General features: G+C 49.6%; 1 protein-coding gene across 1 annotated transcript in view; it reads left to right on the top strand.

Moving 5' to 3' along the window:
• LOC119976483 overlaps positions 1–12,975 on the top strand; it is a 59,189-nt gene extending 46,214 nt beyond the window's left edge. Inside the window, 2 exon segments of the mRNA XM_038817021.1 lie at positions 3,761–3,876; positions 12,203–12,975. Of these exon segments, the coding sequence (XP_038672949.1) occupies positions 3,761–3,876; positions 12,203–12,777 (691 nt within the window). The 3' untranslated portion in view covers positions 12,778–12,975.
• The last annotated feature ends 1,698 nt before the right edge of the window (positions 12,976–14,673 follow it).

Below are 14,673 nucleotides of genomic sequence, written 5' to 3'. Positions count from 1 at the left end.
TATAGTGCCTTAATTGTAATATTAAGTCTAAAGGAGGTTCACTGGAGTGTCAAAAGGCACAAATTGACAGACAGATACATAAGGAAATATTAATGCAGATGACGGAGGTGGATTTCTGAGAGAGTGTTTCAGGAAGAAAGAGAGGCAGAGAGAGACAGATAGGATCAGGGAGGGAATTCCAGATCTCAGGATCTCGGCAGCTGAAGGTCCAGCTCCCAATGGGGGAGTGACTAAATTCAGAAATATTCAAGATGCCAGTCGAGGAGAGCAGGATTCTTGGCAGGTTGTGGGGATCAGTTATTACAGAGTTGAACATTAAGTTCCAGATGTTTTCAGCCTTTGTCTTTGTTCTACAATGTTGATGTTTGTCATGTGTTCGGAGGTATAGTGAAAAGTATTGTTCTGTGTACAGTCCAGGCAGATCATCCCATACATGTCAAACACAGGACATATGATAAATACACAATGTAAATACATAGACATAGACACTGGGTGAAGCATATGGCGTGCAGTGCTATAACTGTAGAGAAGATGTGTAGAAAGATCAGGTCAATCCAGGAGACGGTCATTCAGGAGTCTGCTAACATTAGGGAGGAAGCTGTTTTTGAATCTGTTAGTGTGCATTCTCAGACTTTTGTATCTTCTGCCCGATGGAAGAAATTGGAAGAGTCAATAATCTGGGTGGGAGAGGGGCTTTGATAATGCTGCCCACTTTCTCAAGACAGCAGGAGGTGTAGACAGGGTCAGTGGATGGGAGGCAGGTTTGCATGATGGACTGGGCTGCGTCCATGGCCCTCTTTAGTTTCCTACGGTCTTGGGCCTAGCAGTTGGCATAACAAGCTATGATACAGCCAGATAGAATGCTTTCTATGGTACATCTATAAAAATTGGGAAAGTAAGGGGTGGCATGTGGCACAGTGTTTAGCACTGGGACTGCGGCGCTGATGACCCGGGTTCGAATCCCAGCCCTGGGTCACTGTCCGTGTGACGTTTGCACATTCTCCCCATGTCTGCGGGGTTTCGCCCCCACAACCCAAAGATGTGCAGGTTGGGTGGATTGGCCATGCTAAATTGCCCCTGAATTGGAAAAAATACAGAATTGGTTCCTGTACTTTAAATTTATTTTTGTTTTAAATTATAAATTGGAAGAGTCAATGTGGCCATGCCCAATTTCTTCAGTTTCCTGAGGAATTATAGGCACTGTTGTGCATTCCTGGCTGTAGCGTCGACATGGGTGGACCAGTACAGATTGTTGGTGATGTGTACATGCAGGTATTTGAAGCTTTCAACCATCACCTCCTTGGCATCATTGAGTTTTTTTGTTTTATAAATTTAGAGTACCCAATTTTTTTTTTCCAATTAAGGGGCAAGTTTTCCGTGGCCAATCCGCCTAGCCTGCACATCTTTTGGGTTGTGGGGGTGAAACACACGCAGACACGGGGAGAATGTGCAAACTCCACACGGACAGTGACCCAGGGCTCGGATTCAAACTCATGTGTTCAGCGCCGTAGGCAACAATGCTAACCACGGTGCCACCATGCTGACCTTGGCATCATTGATAGACAAGGATGTGTTCAACACTTTGCTGCCTGAAGTTGATGACTAGCTCCTTAGTTTTGCTGACATTGAGAGAGAGATTGTTGTCATTGCATCATGCCTCTAGGTTCTCTATCACATACAACTCATCGTTGTTTGAGATCTGGCCCACTACGGTCATATCAGCAAAGTTGTAGATGGAGTTGGAGCCGAATGTTTCCACATAGTCATGTGTGTACAAAGAGTATAGTAGGGGGCTAAGTACGCAGCCTTGCAGGGCCCTGGTATTGAGGACTATCATGAAGGAGGTATCATTGTGGTCTATGGGTCAGGAAGTCAAGGATCCAGTTACAGAGGGAGGAGCCACTTCCTAGGTTTTGGAGTTTGGATATGAGCTTGGCTGGGATTATGCTGTTGAAGGCGGAGCTGCAGTCAATGAATAGGAGCCCCTGTTGCTGAGATGCTCCAGGGATGAGTGTAGGGCCAGGGAGATATCGTCTGCAGTGGTTGGTTGTGACAGTTTGCTAATTGCAGTGGATCAAGGCAGTCCGGATGTATGGAGCTGATGTGTCTGATGACAAACCTCTCAAAGCACTTCATAATGATCGATGTCAAGGCCACTGGATGGTAGTCATTGGGGATGTCGCCCGGTTCTTCTTTAGCATATGGTTGTCATCTTCTAGAAGTACGGAACCTTGGAACAGAGTAGGGACAGGTTGAAAATGTGCGTGAACACGCACGCCAGTTGGTTCATCCAAGATCTGAGTGCATGACCAGAGACTCCATTTGGACTTGTTGCTTTCCGTGGGTTCACTTTCAAGAAGCCACCCTGACTCCTGAGGCTGTGTCGGTCGGTATGGGTGTGTCCGAGGCTGCTGGGGCAGTTGACAATGGTTTGTTGGCTTCCTACTCGAAAAGAGCATAGAATGCATTGAGTTGATCAGAGAAGGGTGTTCTTTTGCTGGAGATTCTACTCGGCTTTGCTTGGAACCTGTTATAATATTTAAGCTTTACCACAACCGGCGAGAGTCCGTCATTAGCTTGTGACTCTCGCTTAGTCTGGCATTGTCTTTTGGCAGCCCTGATGACTTTGCAGAGGTCGTTCATAGATTTTCTTGTACAGGTCAGGGTCGCCCGTCTTTAATGCTTCTGACCTGGACTTCAGTTAAACCAAGGTTTCCAGTTGGGGAACGCACGTGCTACCTTCTTTGGCCCGCAATCTTCGACACACTTAGTGATGAAGTCTGTGATGGTGGTGACATACTTGTCCAGGTTGACCGTTGACTTCTTGAATCAGGACAAATACACTGACTCCAAGCAGTCATAGAATCATAGAATCCCTACAGCGCAGAAGGAGGCCATTTAGCCCATGAAGTTTGCACTGACCATCTGAAAGAGCACTCGACTCAGGCCCACCCCCGTGCAATCCCAAAACCCAACCTAACATTTGCACACTAAGGGACAATTTAGCATGGCCAATCAACTTAACCTGCACATCTTTGGAAAGTGGGAGGAAATTAGAGTATTCAGAGGGAACCCACGCAGACATGGGGAAAGTGCAAACTCCACACACACAGTCCAGCAAGGCAGGATTTGAACCCGGGTCCCTAGCGCTGTGAGGCAACAGTGCATAACCATTGTGCCACCATGCCGCCCAGTCACATAGATTCTTCCATTGCCTCGGACAAGCATTACACAACCTTCTTAACCTGATTCTCCCGCTTAAGATTCTGCTTGTATGCAGGGAGAAGGAACACTGTCTTGTGGTCCGATTTTCAGCAGTGCAATGTGGGGATGGATTGGTAGGTACCGTTGATGTTTGTGTCACAGTGGTCAAGGATGTTGGAGCCCCTGATGGGACAGGAGATGTGTTGGTGGGATTTCAGCAGTACATTCTTTAGGTTGGCCTGGTTGAAGTCACCGGCCACGATGAATAAGGCCTCCGGGTATTCTGTTTCAATGTTATTTATAGCGGTGTACAATTCATCTTCTCCTGCGATTTGTGATATCCCGGTAACTAATCTGTTATCAGATTGTCAACCTTTTTCAGGACATGGGGGTTTCCATTCTCTGCCTTTGAATTTCCAAATTACACCTTTATCAGTTATAGAAATGTTATTAATATTTCACTTTGTACATTTTCTCTATCATCAAAAATGCTGAAAACATTTACGTACGTTCTGAAATATAACAGAGAAATTTATTGCATTTTTTTAACATACAGGAGTAATGATGACTCTCTCTCACTCTCAGTATCTGCTGCAGCCCTGACTATTGGAAAGTTCAAAGGCCCTTTACAGTACACAGCGTGGAGAGAAATGATAAACTCCATTAACCCCGGTAAAACTCTTCTATTCATTTTCCTGATTTTAAATCCAGTTGTGACGGGACTAAAGGGTCTCCTCGGTCCCAGATTAAATATTCACTTTGCCGGTTGATAATCCTCGGGAGCCTCTCCATTCTCATATTTTACTCTCTGTGGGTTCCTCTGGGTGAGTGTCTGAAGCCATCAGCACCGTGTGTCAAAGCAGTGAAGGGATCTGTATAAGCAGAGGAATAGAGCACCAATCTCAGGATGGGAAATCCAATTTGTAGAGGAGACTGGATTGGTCCCGTCTGTCATTCTGGGGAACATTTTTTATCATCGTTTATCGGGAAGCATTCAGACATTAGAGAGCAAGTGTTAAACGGCAGATAATCTGGTTGGTGGAATTGGACACCTTCATCAAGAGGAGGGGCTGCAGAAACTGCGAGTCTGCACTGGATAAGGGAGGGAGTGTGGTGATCTTATTGAAATGTTCAAGGTTCAAAACAGAAGGGAGAATGTAAAAATCCACAGGTTTAACACGGTCACAGAGTCCAGATCAAAGTAGGTACAGTTTTAAATCTAGAATAGGGAGTTAGTATTGAGTGAGGTTGAAGTTTTGAGTGACTCCATTGATGGAGCAGGTAGTGAACCAGTGAAGCCGCTGCTCACTCTGTGAATTTGCTCAGAGGCCCAGTCCATTCTGAGGGCTGATCTTCAGAACAATATCACTGTCCACTTTCCCACGGGTTTGCAGTGTGGGAAGATGTTCTGTGGTTTGTGAGGAGGGGACAGGAGACAGGAAATCCTCCTCTGACTCCGGTGAGGGGAGTGGGGGTGACATGAATATACAGCGGGGGTGAGAGAGGGAAAAGAGCGGCGAGCAGCAGTAAGAAAAATCTCAGCTCCTGGTCACAGAGAAATCATTACAAACTAGGGGAAAAATAGACCTTGAACTTATAAACTGCTCTCATCTCCGCAGCGTGACCCAAAATGCTTCCGAACCAGTGGAATATTGTTGAGGAACAGTCGCTGTTGTAATGTAGGGAATGAGAAAACCAATTTGTGAACAGCAAGATCCCAGAAACAGCATTGTGAAAATGATGAAGTTTTGTGTTTGATGATGTTGTTTGTGGTATAAATATTGGTCAGGTCACAGAGAAAATGAACTCCTAATATAATTTTGGATGTGTGTTCTGGCAGTCACTTTCAGACCAGTGATAAATAATAATAATCTTTATTAGTGTCACAATAACACTGCAATGAACGTACTGTGAAAATCCCAAAGTCGCCTCACTATGGCGCCTGCTCGGGTACACTGAGGGAGAATTCAGAAGATTAGACCATTCTACAGGCTGTTCCCCTGGGTGGGGCATCACCATCCAGTGGAGGATCAAGATTGCATTGACTCACCATCTGAATCAAATGTCTCCAGTTTTGTTGACAATGAGGCTTCTTCTTGTGTTGAGTGTGGGAACACTGGATACCTGCAGCTGCTACATAACCCAGGCAGAGGGTTTGGTAATATTAATGGGAGTTGAGTAGTAAGTATAGTGTGTGATTTTGATCTCCATTTCTGTGCAAATTTTGAGGATTCTGAAATGTAAATCACTCCAAATAGTTTATGTGGAGAGTGTCAAATTTGCCTGAAGAATCTGGGTCATTGCCTATGAGGCAGGATTGGATTTGGACCAGCAAACGGCAGGTCAGAATGACCTTGAAGGTGGATGGTAAGGGAGCAATCCCCACCCTCCCTCCAGCTTTGTTATCAGGAGAAGCCAGGGTCACCTTGTCCACACTGGGCAGCCCAGACTTTGTTGGATCTGTGGAAAATCAGGCCTGTTCGCACATTGTTATTTACGTTATTTCGCTTAATTTACTCAATTCATTAACTTAGCATCATTCCCATGTTCACCACACCACATTCCCGCCTGTCTCCCGTGTGCCCCTGACAGAGACCTTGAACATCTGTAGTTGCAGGCAACTGGGTTGGAGGGGCGGGGAGGGGGTGGTGGCGGGGGAGGGGGGGAGCATAGACACCCAACGTGAAATGACCCAACGCGACAGAGAGAGACAGAGACAGAGAGAGACAGAGAGATAGAGAGACAGAGAGAGAAAAGCCCTCAGACAACATGCCACCCCCCCACACCCCCACCCCCCCAGCGATGTTGGTCACAGTCCTCAGCAGCCATGCTGGGTTCTCGACCGCTGACACCACACCTGTCCCGCGCGGTCAGGAATTCGGCCCCTTGGGGGTGAAGCATTGTGGGAGGGCCTTGCAATGACGCGCCAACGTCAACATGTGGAACGGGAGAGAGAGGAATTAGAAATTGGTGACATTTCACTGCTTAACATGGACAACAGAATTCTGCCCAAGGTCATCAATCGAGTCAAGTCTGCTCTAGAGTTGGTGATCTACTTTGATCAGACCTCTGCTGTGTCCGGAAGGAAGATCTCTGATAGCCTTGTGCTCCTCAGGGATACAATCACCTATATGTGGGTCAGGATGTAGACACCTGCCTCATCAGCTTGGACCAGGCGAAGGCCTTTAACAGAATATCACACACACACATGGTCAATATGCTCTCCAAAATGAAGTTTGAGGAGCAAATCTGCAAATGGATCCAACTGCTCTCTCCAAACGAAAATACCACAATTTCAATCAATGTGTTGAAACTGAAAAACTTTCCCGTTAAATCTGGAGTCAGACAGGGCTGTGTTCTCTCTCCGATCTTGTACCTGTGCTGTCACCTCCTGTTAAATTCCTGTTCAGATTTTTAAGCCCCAATTCAAAATCCCCAATCTTGATCCCTCTGTATTTATAATTGTTCTCTGACCTTACATTCTTCTACAAAGTCTTCCAGAAATGATCACTTCTGAAATAAATGTCCAATTTTTCTGCACGTGGATGTTTGAACCACAGCAACCAGATTTTCATCCCGACCACAGCCCAGAATGGTCCCAATAAATGACACACATAACGAGTATAATCCATCATCCCTCCTCATCCATCTGAACCTCTCTGCAAACATTGACATGGTCAACACCACCATTCTCCTCCAAACTATCCATTGTCCGACTCTGTTGCTCTGTCTGTATTTGGTTCCACACTTGCCGATTCTATCACAGCCAGAGTATCTCCAGCAATAGTTTCACTTCTCACCTCCATACTGCTCCCTAGGAGACTCTCACACATTTTATCCTTGATCACCTCCTTTCCTGATCTACTTGCTGCCACTTAGTAACCTCACCCACAGAAAGAGGGACAGTTTTCAGATAACTCTAGTTCTACCTCTCCATTACCTCTGTTGACCCCCCACTGCCAGTGTCTTGTCAGCTTATCTGCAGCTCTAACAACACTAAAGAAGTTCAACACCATCCAGGACAAAGCAGCCCGTTTGATCGCTCCCCCTTCCACAAACATGAAGTCCCTCTAACAAGGACAAACAAAGTCAGCCGAGTGTACCATCTACAAGATGCACAGCAGAAACTCGCCAAGGCTTCTTAGGCAGCACTTTCCAAACCCACAACCGCTACCATCTAGGAGGACAAGAGCAGCAGATACCTGGACACACCACCACCTGGAAGTTCCCCTCTCAGCCGCACACTGTGCTGACTTGGAATTATATCGCCATTCCTTCATTGTCACTGGGTCAAAATCCTGGAATACTCTCCCTAACAGCACTGTGGGTGTACCTACACCACATAGACTGCAGAGGTTTAAGAAAGTAACTCACCATCACTGTCTCCCACCCCTGCTTTCTCCACACCCACAGCCTATTTAGACCCTTCCCCTCTCCATTCCTCTATTCCTCTCCCCTTCTGCTCCCTAATTCTCTCTGCCCTTCCACCCATCCAGAAGTTGCTGCCAGCCACCTCCCCTTTCGCTGCCGTTTTCTCTCTCACCTCTCATTCCTCTGCCCTCTCTCCCCTCCATCTACACCCCTTCGGCCCACCACCCACAGCTCTCTCCTCGCCATCTCACACATGCTCTTCTCCCTGTACATCCTCTGTCCCACTGTCTTCCCTTCCCTCGTCCCATCCCATCCCTCTCCCCATTCTGCTGTTCCACACCCCTCAATCCCACATTCTCTCTCCTACCCCTCCCACACACTGATCCCCACGGACCTCCTTCCTTCACTTCCAGTTGTTGGCAGCAGCTCAGCTGAGGAGCTGGGACTGTGGGACTGATGGGGCCAGGGGTGAGGGGATGGGGTGGGGAGGGGGGGGGGGGGGGGGGGGGGGGGGATGGGGTGGGGGGGGGGGGTGGTGGGGGGATGGGGGGAGATGTGGGGAGGATGACGGCACCTGGCAGTGCCAGTCCTCGAGGTCCGCTCTGGTCTCGACCAGGGTCTGCAAGCTGGTGGCTGGAAAGCACAGGAGGTGGATATCTCCCTCTGGGACTGCACCACATCACCCATTGACTGTGCTACCACCTTCTGGGTTTGTGCCACTTCAGCCAGTGACTGAGCCATCTCCCTCTGGGACTGGGCCACCTCCCTCTGTGTCTGCGTCACATTGGCCAGTGACTGGTCAATGCTGCTGACGTTCCTACCCATGGCCTGCAGTGACTGGGCCATGCTCAGGAACGCCGCTGCAATTTCCAGGTGGCTCTGGGACATGGTCGCCTGTGGGGCAGCAAACCGTCCTGGGCCTCGGCCAGAGCCTGCACAGAATGCCCCAGGCCTTGGGCATGCCGATCCTTAGATGGAAGCTTTGCCCCCAATGCCTCCACCGCGGTGTTGGCCTGGGTGACACGCATGGGCAGCACCACCTCCTGCTCCTGCTCGCGGTTGGACTCCTCCACCTGCGCCTGCAGGTGTTGGATGCTCACCGATATCCCCTCATGTAGTCCCTGGCTCTGTGACTGCATCTCCACTATCGATGGGACTGTCGGTTCCAGAAGCAGGAGACCCGTCTGGACGGCCTGGGATCGGCCTGCCCTCTGAAGTGGCGGGGGGGGGGGGGTGTTTGTTCACACACAAGTCATGGGGAAACGCAACTCAGCGGGGTCTCAGTTCCTCACCCGTGGCCGAACTCCACCTTGGCGACCTCCCTTTCCTCTGGGCGGCCGGCCACTTCCAGGCCCTCTGCTCTGCCATGGTGAGGGGCCGCAAGTCTCCTGGTCCCCCACCTGTCTTCACCCACTCCCGGCACTTGTGTGCGGCCTTCTCCTGGGGTGGGGAAGGGCGTGTGTTAGTGCCAGGGGCACAGTGCTGCCGACTCACCCTGGCCACCCTGAGGAGGTTGTGCAGTTTTTTCTGCACTGCCGGCCGGTCCGGACTATGTTGCCCCCGGCGCTGACCGTCTCTGCCACCTGCGCCCAGGCACGGCGAATGGTGTTGGCTGGCAGCCTTCTTCCCGGGCCGGGGTAGAGGGTCACCTACTCTCCTCCACGGTGTCCAAGAGAGTCTCGAGCTCTGCGTCCGTGAACCTTGGTGCCGCTCCCCTTACAGCCATCTTGTTCGCTGGGATGGTGTGTGTCGGGGGGAGAATTATTTCTGTGCGGCTGCAGCTTGTCAGCCTCCTGAGTGTCAATCACGGAGCCGGCCAATCCCACACCGTTTTCCATTAGAATCGATTGTGTTCCACGTGGTGCCGGTGCGAGCCCCTTAATAGCAGCAGAATCGGTGCAGGTGCGGCGCCGATGTTTCTGTCGTGAAAGCCCACAGATTCTCCGTTGGTGTGAACGCTTATAGGGCTGGATTCTCCGATTGCCGACGCCAAAATCACGTTCGGCCGGAGAATCCATTTTTACGCTGCAATCAGGGGTGGCGCAGCTTTCCCGATGCTCCGCCCATTCAAACACGGCGGACTCGAGGAGTACGTCCCACGCCATATGGACGCCTTCAGGACGTTACCTGAAGCCCTCCTCCGATGCTCCATCTCCGATGGGCCGAGTCCCCGACGGAGTGGGACACGTGTCCTCACAACTTTCGGGGACCTCGTGTGGCGGCTGCGGACTGTGTCCAGCATCCCACAGTAATGGGGGTGGGGGCAGGGGGAGCCTTTCTGCTGGCGGGGGGGGGGGGGGGGCTTCAGTGGGGGTTGGGGGGATTGGTGGAGGCTGGTCCGGGGGGGTGAGAGGGGTTACGGGCGGCAGGTTTTGGCAGACAGGGTCCGTGCGCAGCCGGCGCCATGTTGTGCAGAGCGGCCGCCGCGTGCGCATGCGTGGCCACGGACCCGGCAATTCTGCGTCCGTATTGGCAGGTAAAGCCGGCGGCTTTATGCTGTGAGGCTGTGAGCCCCTCATCGGGCGGAGGATCGGTGCGGGGGAGGCGGCAACTTTTTGGTCGTAAGATCAGACGGATCCTGCGGACAGAGCCGCAGAATCGGAGAATCCAGCCCAGGGTTTTTGGTGTGTGACCGCAAAGATTTCCTGTTAACCATGTTTATCTATTTCTTTTGTTGTTTATTGCAATAAAATATATAAATATACAATTGTTGCTGCAGCAATCCCTAATGCGGTCACATCTGGAGTATTCTGCACCATTTTGGTCTCCATATTTATTAAATTATATAATTACATTAGAAGCAGCTCAGAGAAGGTTCACTCGCCTGATTCCTGGGGTGAAGAGGTTATCTTATGATGAAAGGTTGAGCAGGTTGGGCCGATACCCATTGGGGTTTCGGAGATTGAGAGGTGATCTTATTGAAACATATAAAACGCTGAGGTGACTTGAGAGGGTGGATGCTGAGAGGATGTTTCCCTTGTGGAGGAGTCGAGCATGAAGGGACAGTTTAAAAATGAGGGATCTGACATTTGAGACTGAGATGAGGAGAATTTGTTTGCTGTCAGAGGGTTGTTAGTGTTTGGGATTCTCTTCCCCAGTGAGCAGTGGTGACTGGGTCATGAAATATATTCAATCGGATCAGCCATGATCTTACTGAATGGTGGAGCAGGCTCGAGGGGCCGAATGGCCTCCTCCTGCTCCTAATTCTTGTGTTCTTGTAATGTAATTTCTGTCTGGTATCTTACAGACTGGGATTGTGTACAACCTGTGCAGTGACATCGAAACGCTGCTCAGCGGGAATATCACCCGCTCTCTCTCCAGCTCTTTCTCTCCTTCCCTCTGTTCCCTCACCCTCTCTCCCAAAACTTGCTTTTCCCCTCCCACTCTCCTTCTCACAATCTCTCCTCCATCTCTCACATTCTCTCTCACCCCACTATCCTGCTATCTCACTGTGTCCACTCCTGTCCCTCACACTCTGACTGGCTCGGGTCACTCCCTCTTCTCCTCCTTCCTTCCCTCCATCTGCACTTTCCCTCTCCCCTGTTCCTCACAGCCTATTACTCCCACACACGCTCTCTCTCTGCTTCATATCCGCTCTCCTTACCTCTGCCCTTCCCACAATCTCTCGCTCCCTGCCACGCACTCATACTCTCCCCTCTGCTCAATCTAACATCTTTCCCTCCCACTCTCTATCTCCTTTCCCCCTCCCACCCTCTCTCTCAGCCCCTTCCATTCTCTCTTCCGCCTAACCACACTCTCTCTTCCATTTCTCTCCTTCCCTCTTCCTTCATCATTCCGCTATACCTCTCCCTCCACCCTCCCCTCCTCCCGCGCTCTCCCTCCCCCCTCGCATTTCCCCCGTCCCTTCATTTTCTTTCTCATCCCATCTTGTACATTTTCTCCCCCACTCTCTCTCTTACCCTCCCAGTAACCCCCTCCCCCCCCACCTTCCTACTGTTGGGAACCTCCCCTCATCTCTTTTTCACACTCTCCAACTTTTGCATTTATTCCTCTGCACTCTCTCTCTCACCCTCACACTCTCCCTGCTAACCTGCTGTCTCTACTCCTCCACCTCAGTCTCTCACACCCTCCTACACTCCCTGTCACTTCCTGTTCTCCCTGCCACACCCTCTATTTCTCAACCCTCTCCCAATCTCTTTGTAATCCGGCTTCCACACTCTCAAACCCTCCAGCTTTCCATCACCCACTTCTGCATCACTTTTACTCCATTCTCACATTCCCTCTCTTCCCGGGCTGTTTAGCTCACAAGGCTAATCGCTGGCTTTGAAAGCAGACCAAGGCAAGCCAGCAGCACGGTTCGATTCCCGTAACAGCCTCCCCGAACAGGCGCCGGAATGTGGCGACTAGGGGCTTTTCACAGTAACTTCATTTGAAGTCTACTCGTGACAATAAGCGATTTTCATTTTCAATTTTCATTTTTCCTTTCCTGCTCTCTCCCTTCACCCACTCCCTGGCTCTGCTGCTCTGATTTCTCTCCTCAGACCCCTCCCCCTCCCTCACTATCCTCTTCCTCACCTACTCCGTTTGCCCCTCTCGACCCCTCCCTCTCTCTTCCCTCCCCCTCCCTCTCTAAATCACTGACTGTGTTATTTTAACTTTCCCCCAGCTCCTGCCTCACTGACTCTGGATCTGAACACAGCGAATCCCCGGCTCATCCTGTCTGAGGACCGGACCAGTGTGAGACTCGGAAGCTCCATATTCTTCCATTATCAGGCAATGTTCAAGCGGCTCCCTGACACCCCGGAGAGGTTTGATCCCTGGCCCTTTGTCCTGGGATCAGAGGGATTCACATCAGGGAGACATTACTGGGAAGTGGAGGTGGGGAAAAAGACTTGGTGGGGTCTGGGAGTGGCCCGAGAGTCTGTGAACAGGAAAGGGGGAAAATCCCCGAGCCCTGAGTCTGGATTCTGGATTGTGGGGCTGGAGCCTGGAAGTGGTTATTTTGCCGCCACCTCCCCCTCTGATACCCCCCTCACCCTGAGTGTGAATCCCGGGAAGATCGGGGTTTTCCTGGACTATGAAGGGGGACAGGTGTCATTTTCCAATGCGGACAACATGTCCCATCTCCACACTTTCACCCACACTTTCACTGAGAGAATCTTTCCCGTCTTCTTTCCGGGATTTAATAACGACGGGAAAAACTCAGCCCCTCTGACAATCTGTGGGATTAAAGATCACTAACAGATCCACCCCATAATTTCACACCATCTCCCTGCCTCCTGCCAGCTGTAAACTGCTGGGTGTGGGTCTCAGTCACAGGGGGTGCGGATGGTTCAAATAGTTCAACTGCCCAACGCTGTTGTTAAACTGGACAAAAAAACGATTTATTTGAAAAAGGTCTGATGTTTTTCTTGATTAAATCAGAGCATGAAAGCAAAATGTATGTTTCATTTTCTGCTGTCTCCAGACTCCAGCGTTTAAACCTGTTTAGGAAATTCCTGCTGTTGTACCTTTAAAACCTCTGAAGTATTCGACCAGTTTACTTACTCAAAAGTTTTGCTAAGTTTGACCCTTATTTGCGCATGAACAAAGGACAAACCAGGTTCACAGTTTAACACAATTTTATTCACAATTCTATTCCTCAAGAAAATATGACTCTGACTCATGGCTGAGCTTTGGGTTTTAGCCGCACTTAGTAAAGGAGGCTGACGGGCTGCGATCACTCGATATTGATGTCTTCTCTGGGTTCTAGACGCAGGGCCCTTTCTTCTTGCGATGGTTGTGCCTGGGCAACTGCCAGGTTATTGCTCAAGATCTGTTCGCTGCTGCTTACTTATGCTGGGAAGCTTGGATTGAGTCAGATGTATCTGCCCACCACTGGTCTGACCAGCCATCAGCTCATTGAGCAGTCTGATGGCTTCTTTTGTCTGTTCTTCGTCCTGCTGCAAAGTTGATCACCTGTGTCTGGAAGTTCGTTCCATATTCATAGACTTGGAGTTGGTAATGAAAATCCATATAGCAGCAACAGGTTTAATAATAATAATCACTTATTGTCAATGTGAAGTTACTGTCAAAATCCCGTACTCGCCACATTCCGGCGCCTGTTTGGAGAGGCCGCGAACCCGCGCTGCTGGCATTGTTCTGCATTGCAAGCCAGCTCTTTAGCCCACTGTGCTAAACCAGCCCCTTGTGCCTTGATTTGGGTGCTTTTGCTGATGGCCAGTATCGTTTCCAGCCAGGGTCTCATGAGACAGTTTCTGTTCCTGGCCTATGTGTATCTTCTCAGCCTGTTTTCAGTGCCACACTGCCCTGTACAAACGTATTGATTTTCACCCTGAAGTGAAGCGAATGCTTCCACTGGCCCCTCATCCCTCAGCACCGAGGGTTGGTTCTGAATGGACAGCGGCATCTACCTCCTGTTTCAGATGGGAAACCGTGTCGGAGATTACACAGCCCGTCCTGTCCATGCCAGCTCTTTGAAAAGCTGTCCAGCTGGCCCTACAATAATGTTGACCTTCAAATATCCTTTCAATTCCCTTTAAAAGTTACTGTTGAAGCTGCTACCCCCTCCTTCAAACAGAGTTTTACAGATTATAACTTGCTGCATATTCCACCCTCTTCATATCTCCTCTGCTTCTGTTGTCAAGTCTGTCTGTTTGCTTAAAATAGTGCATCTCAGTGAAGGATGTCTCTAAACACATCAAGCAGTAATCTGGAACACTTTTTTTTTCAAAAAATATACTTTATTCATAAAATTTATCATAAACTTTACAGAGCATTTCAAATTGTCTTGACTGTACATTTCCATCTGAGTTACATTCATTTGTCTTCAATTCAATTGGGATAACGTTATACACGTATCCTACTTTAAGTTACAGTTCTTTCTTAAATATTTACATTGCTTTGTTTCTATCATACATTGTGGTATTGAAGACTCGGACCGAGGGGCTTTACACTGTTACCAACCCCTCGGTGTACATTTGTTGGTAAGACCTTACACTGTGGTCTTTCCCCATTGCGCCTTGGCGGCAGCTGCCCCAAGCTTGAGTGCGTCCCTCAGCACGTAGTCCTGGACCTTGGAATGTGCCAGTCTGCAACACTCGGTCGAGGACAGTTCTTTGCACTGGAAGATCAGCA

Source organism: Scyliorhinus canicula, chromosome 13 (genome assembly GCF_902713615.1).
Source record: "Scyliorhinus canicula chromosome 13, sScyCan1.1, whole genome shotgun sequence".
NCBI lineage: Eukaryota > Metazoa > Chordata > Chondrichthyes > Carcharhiniformes > Scyliorhinidae > Scyliorhinus > Scyliorhinus canicula.
Note: the sequence above shows the minus strand (reverse complement) of the source record. Positions and strands in the feature narration are given on the sequence as shown.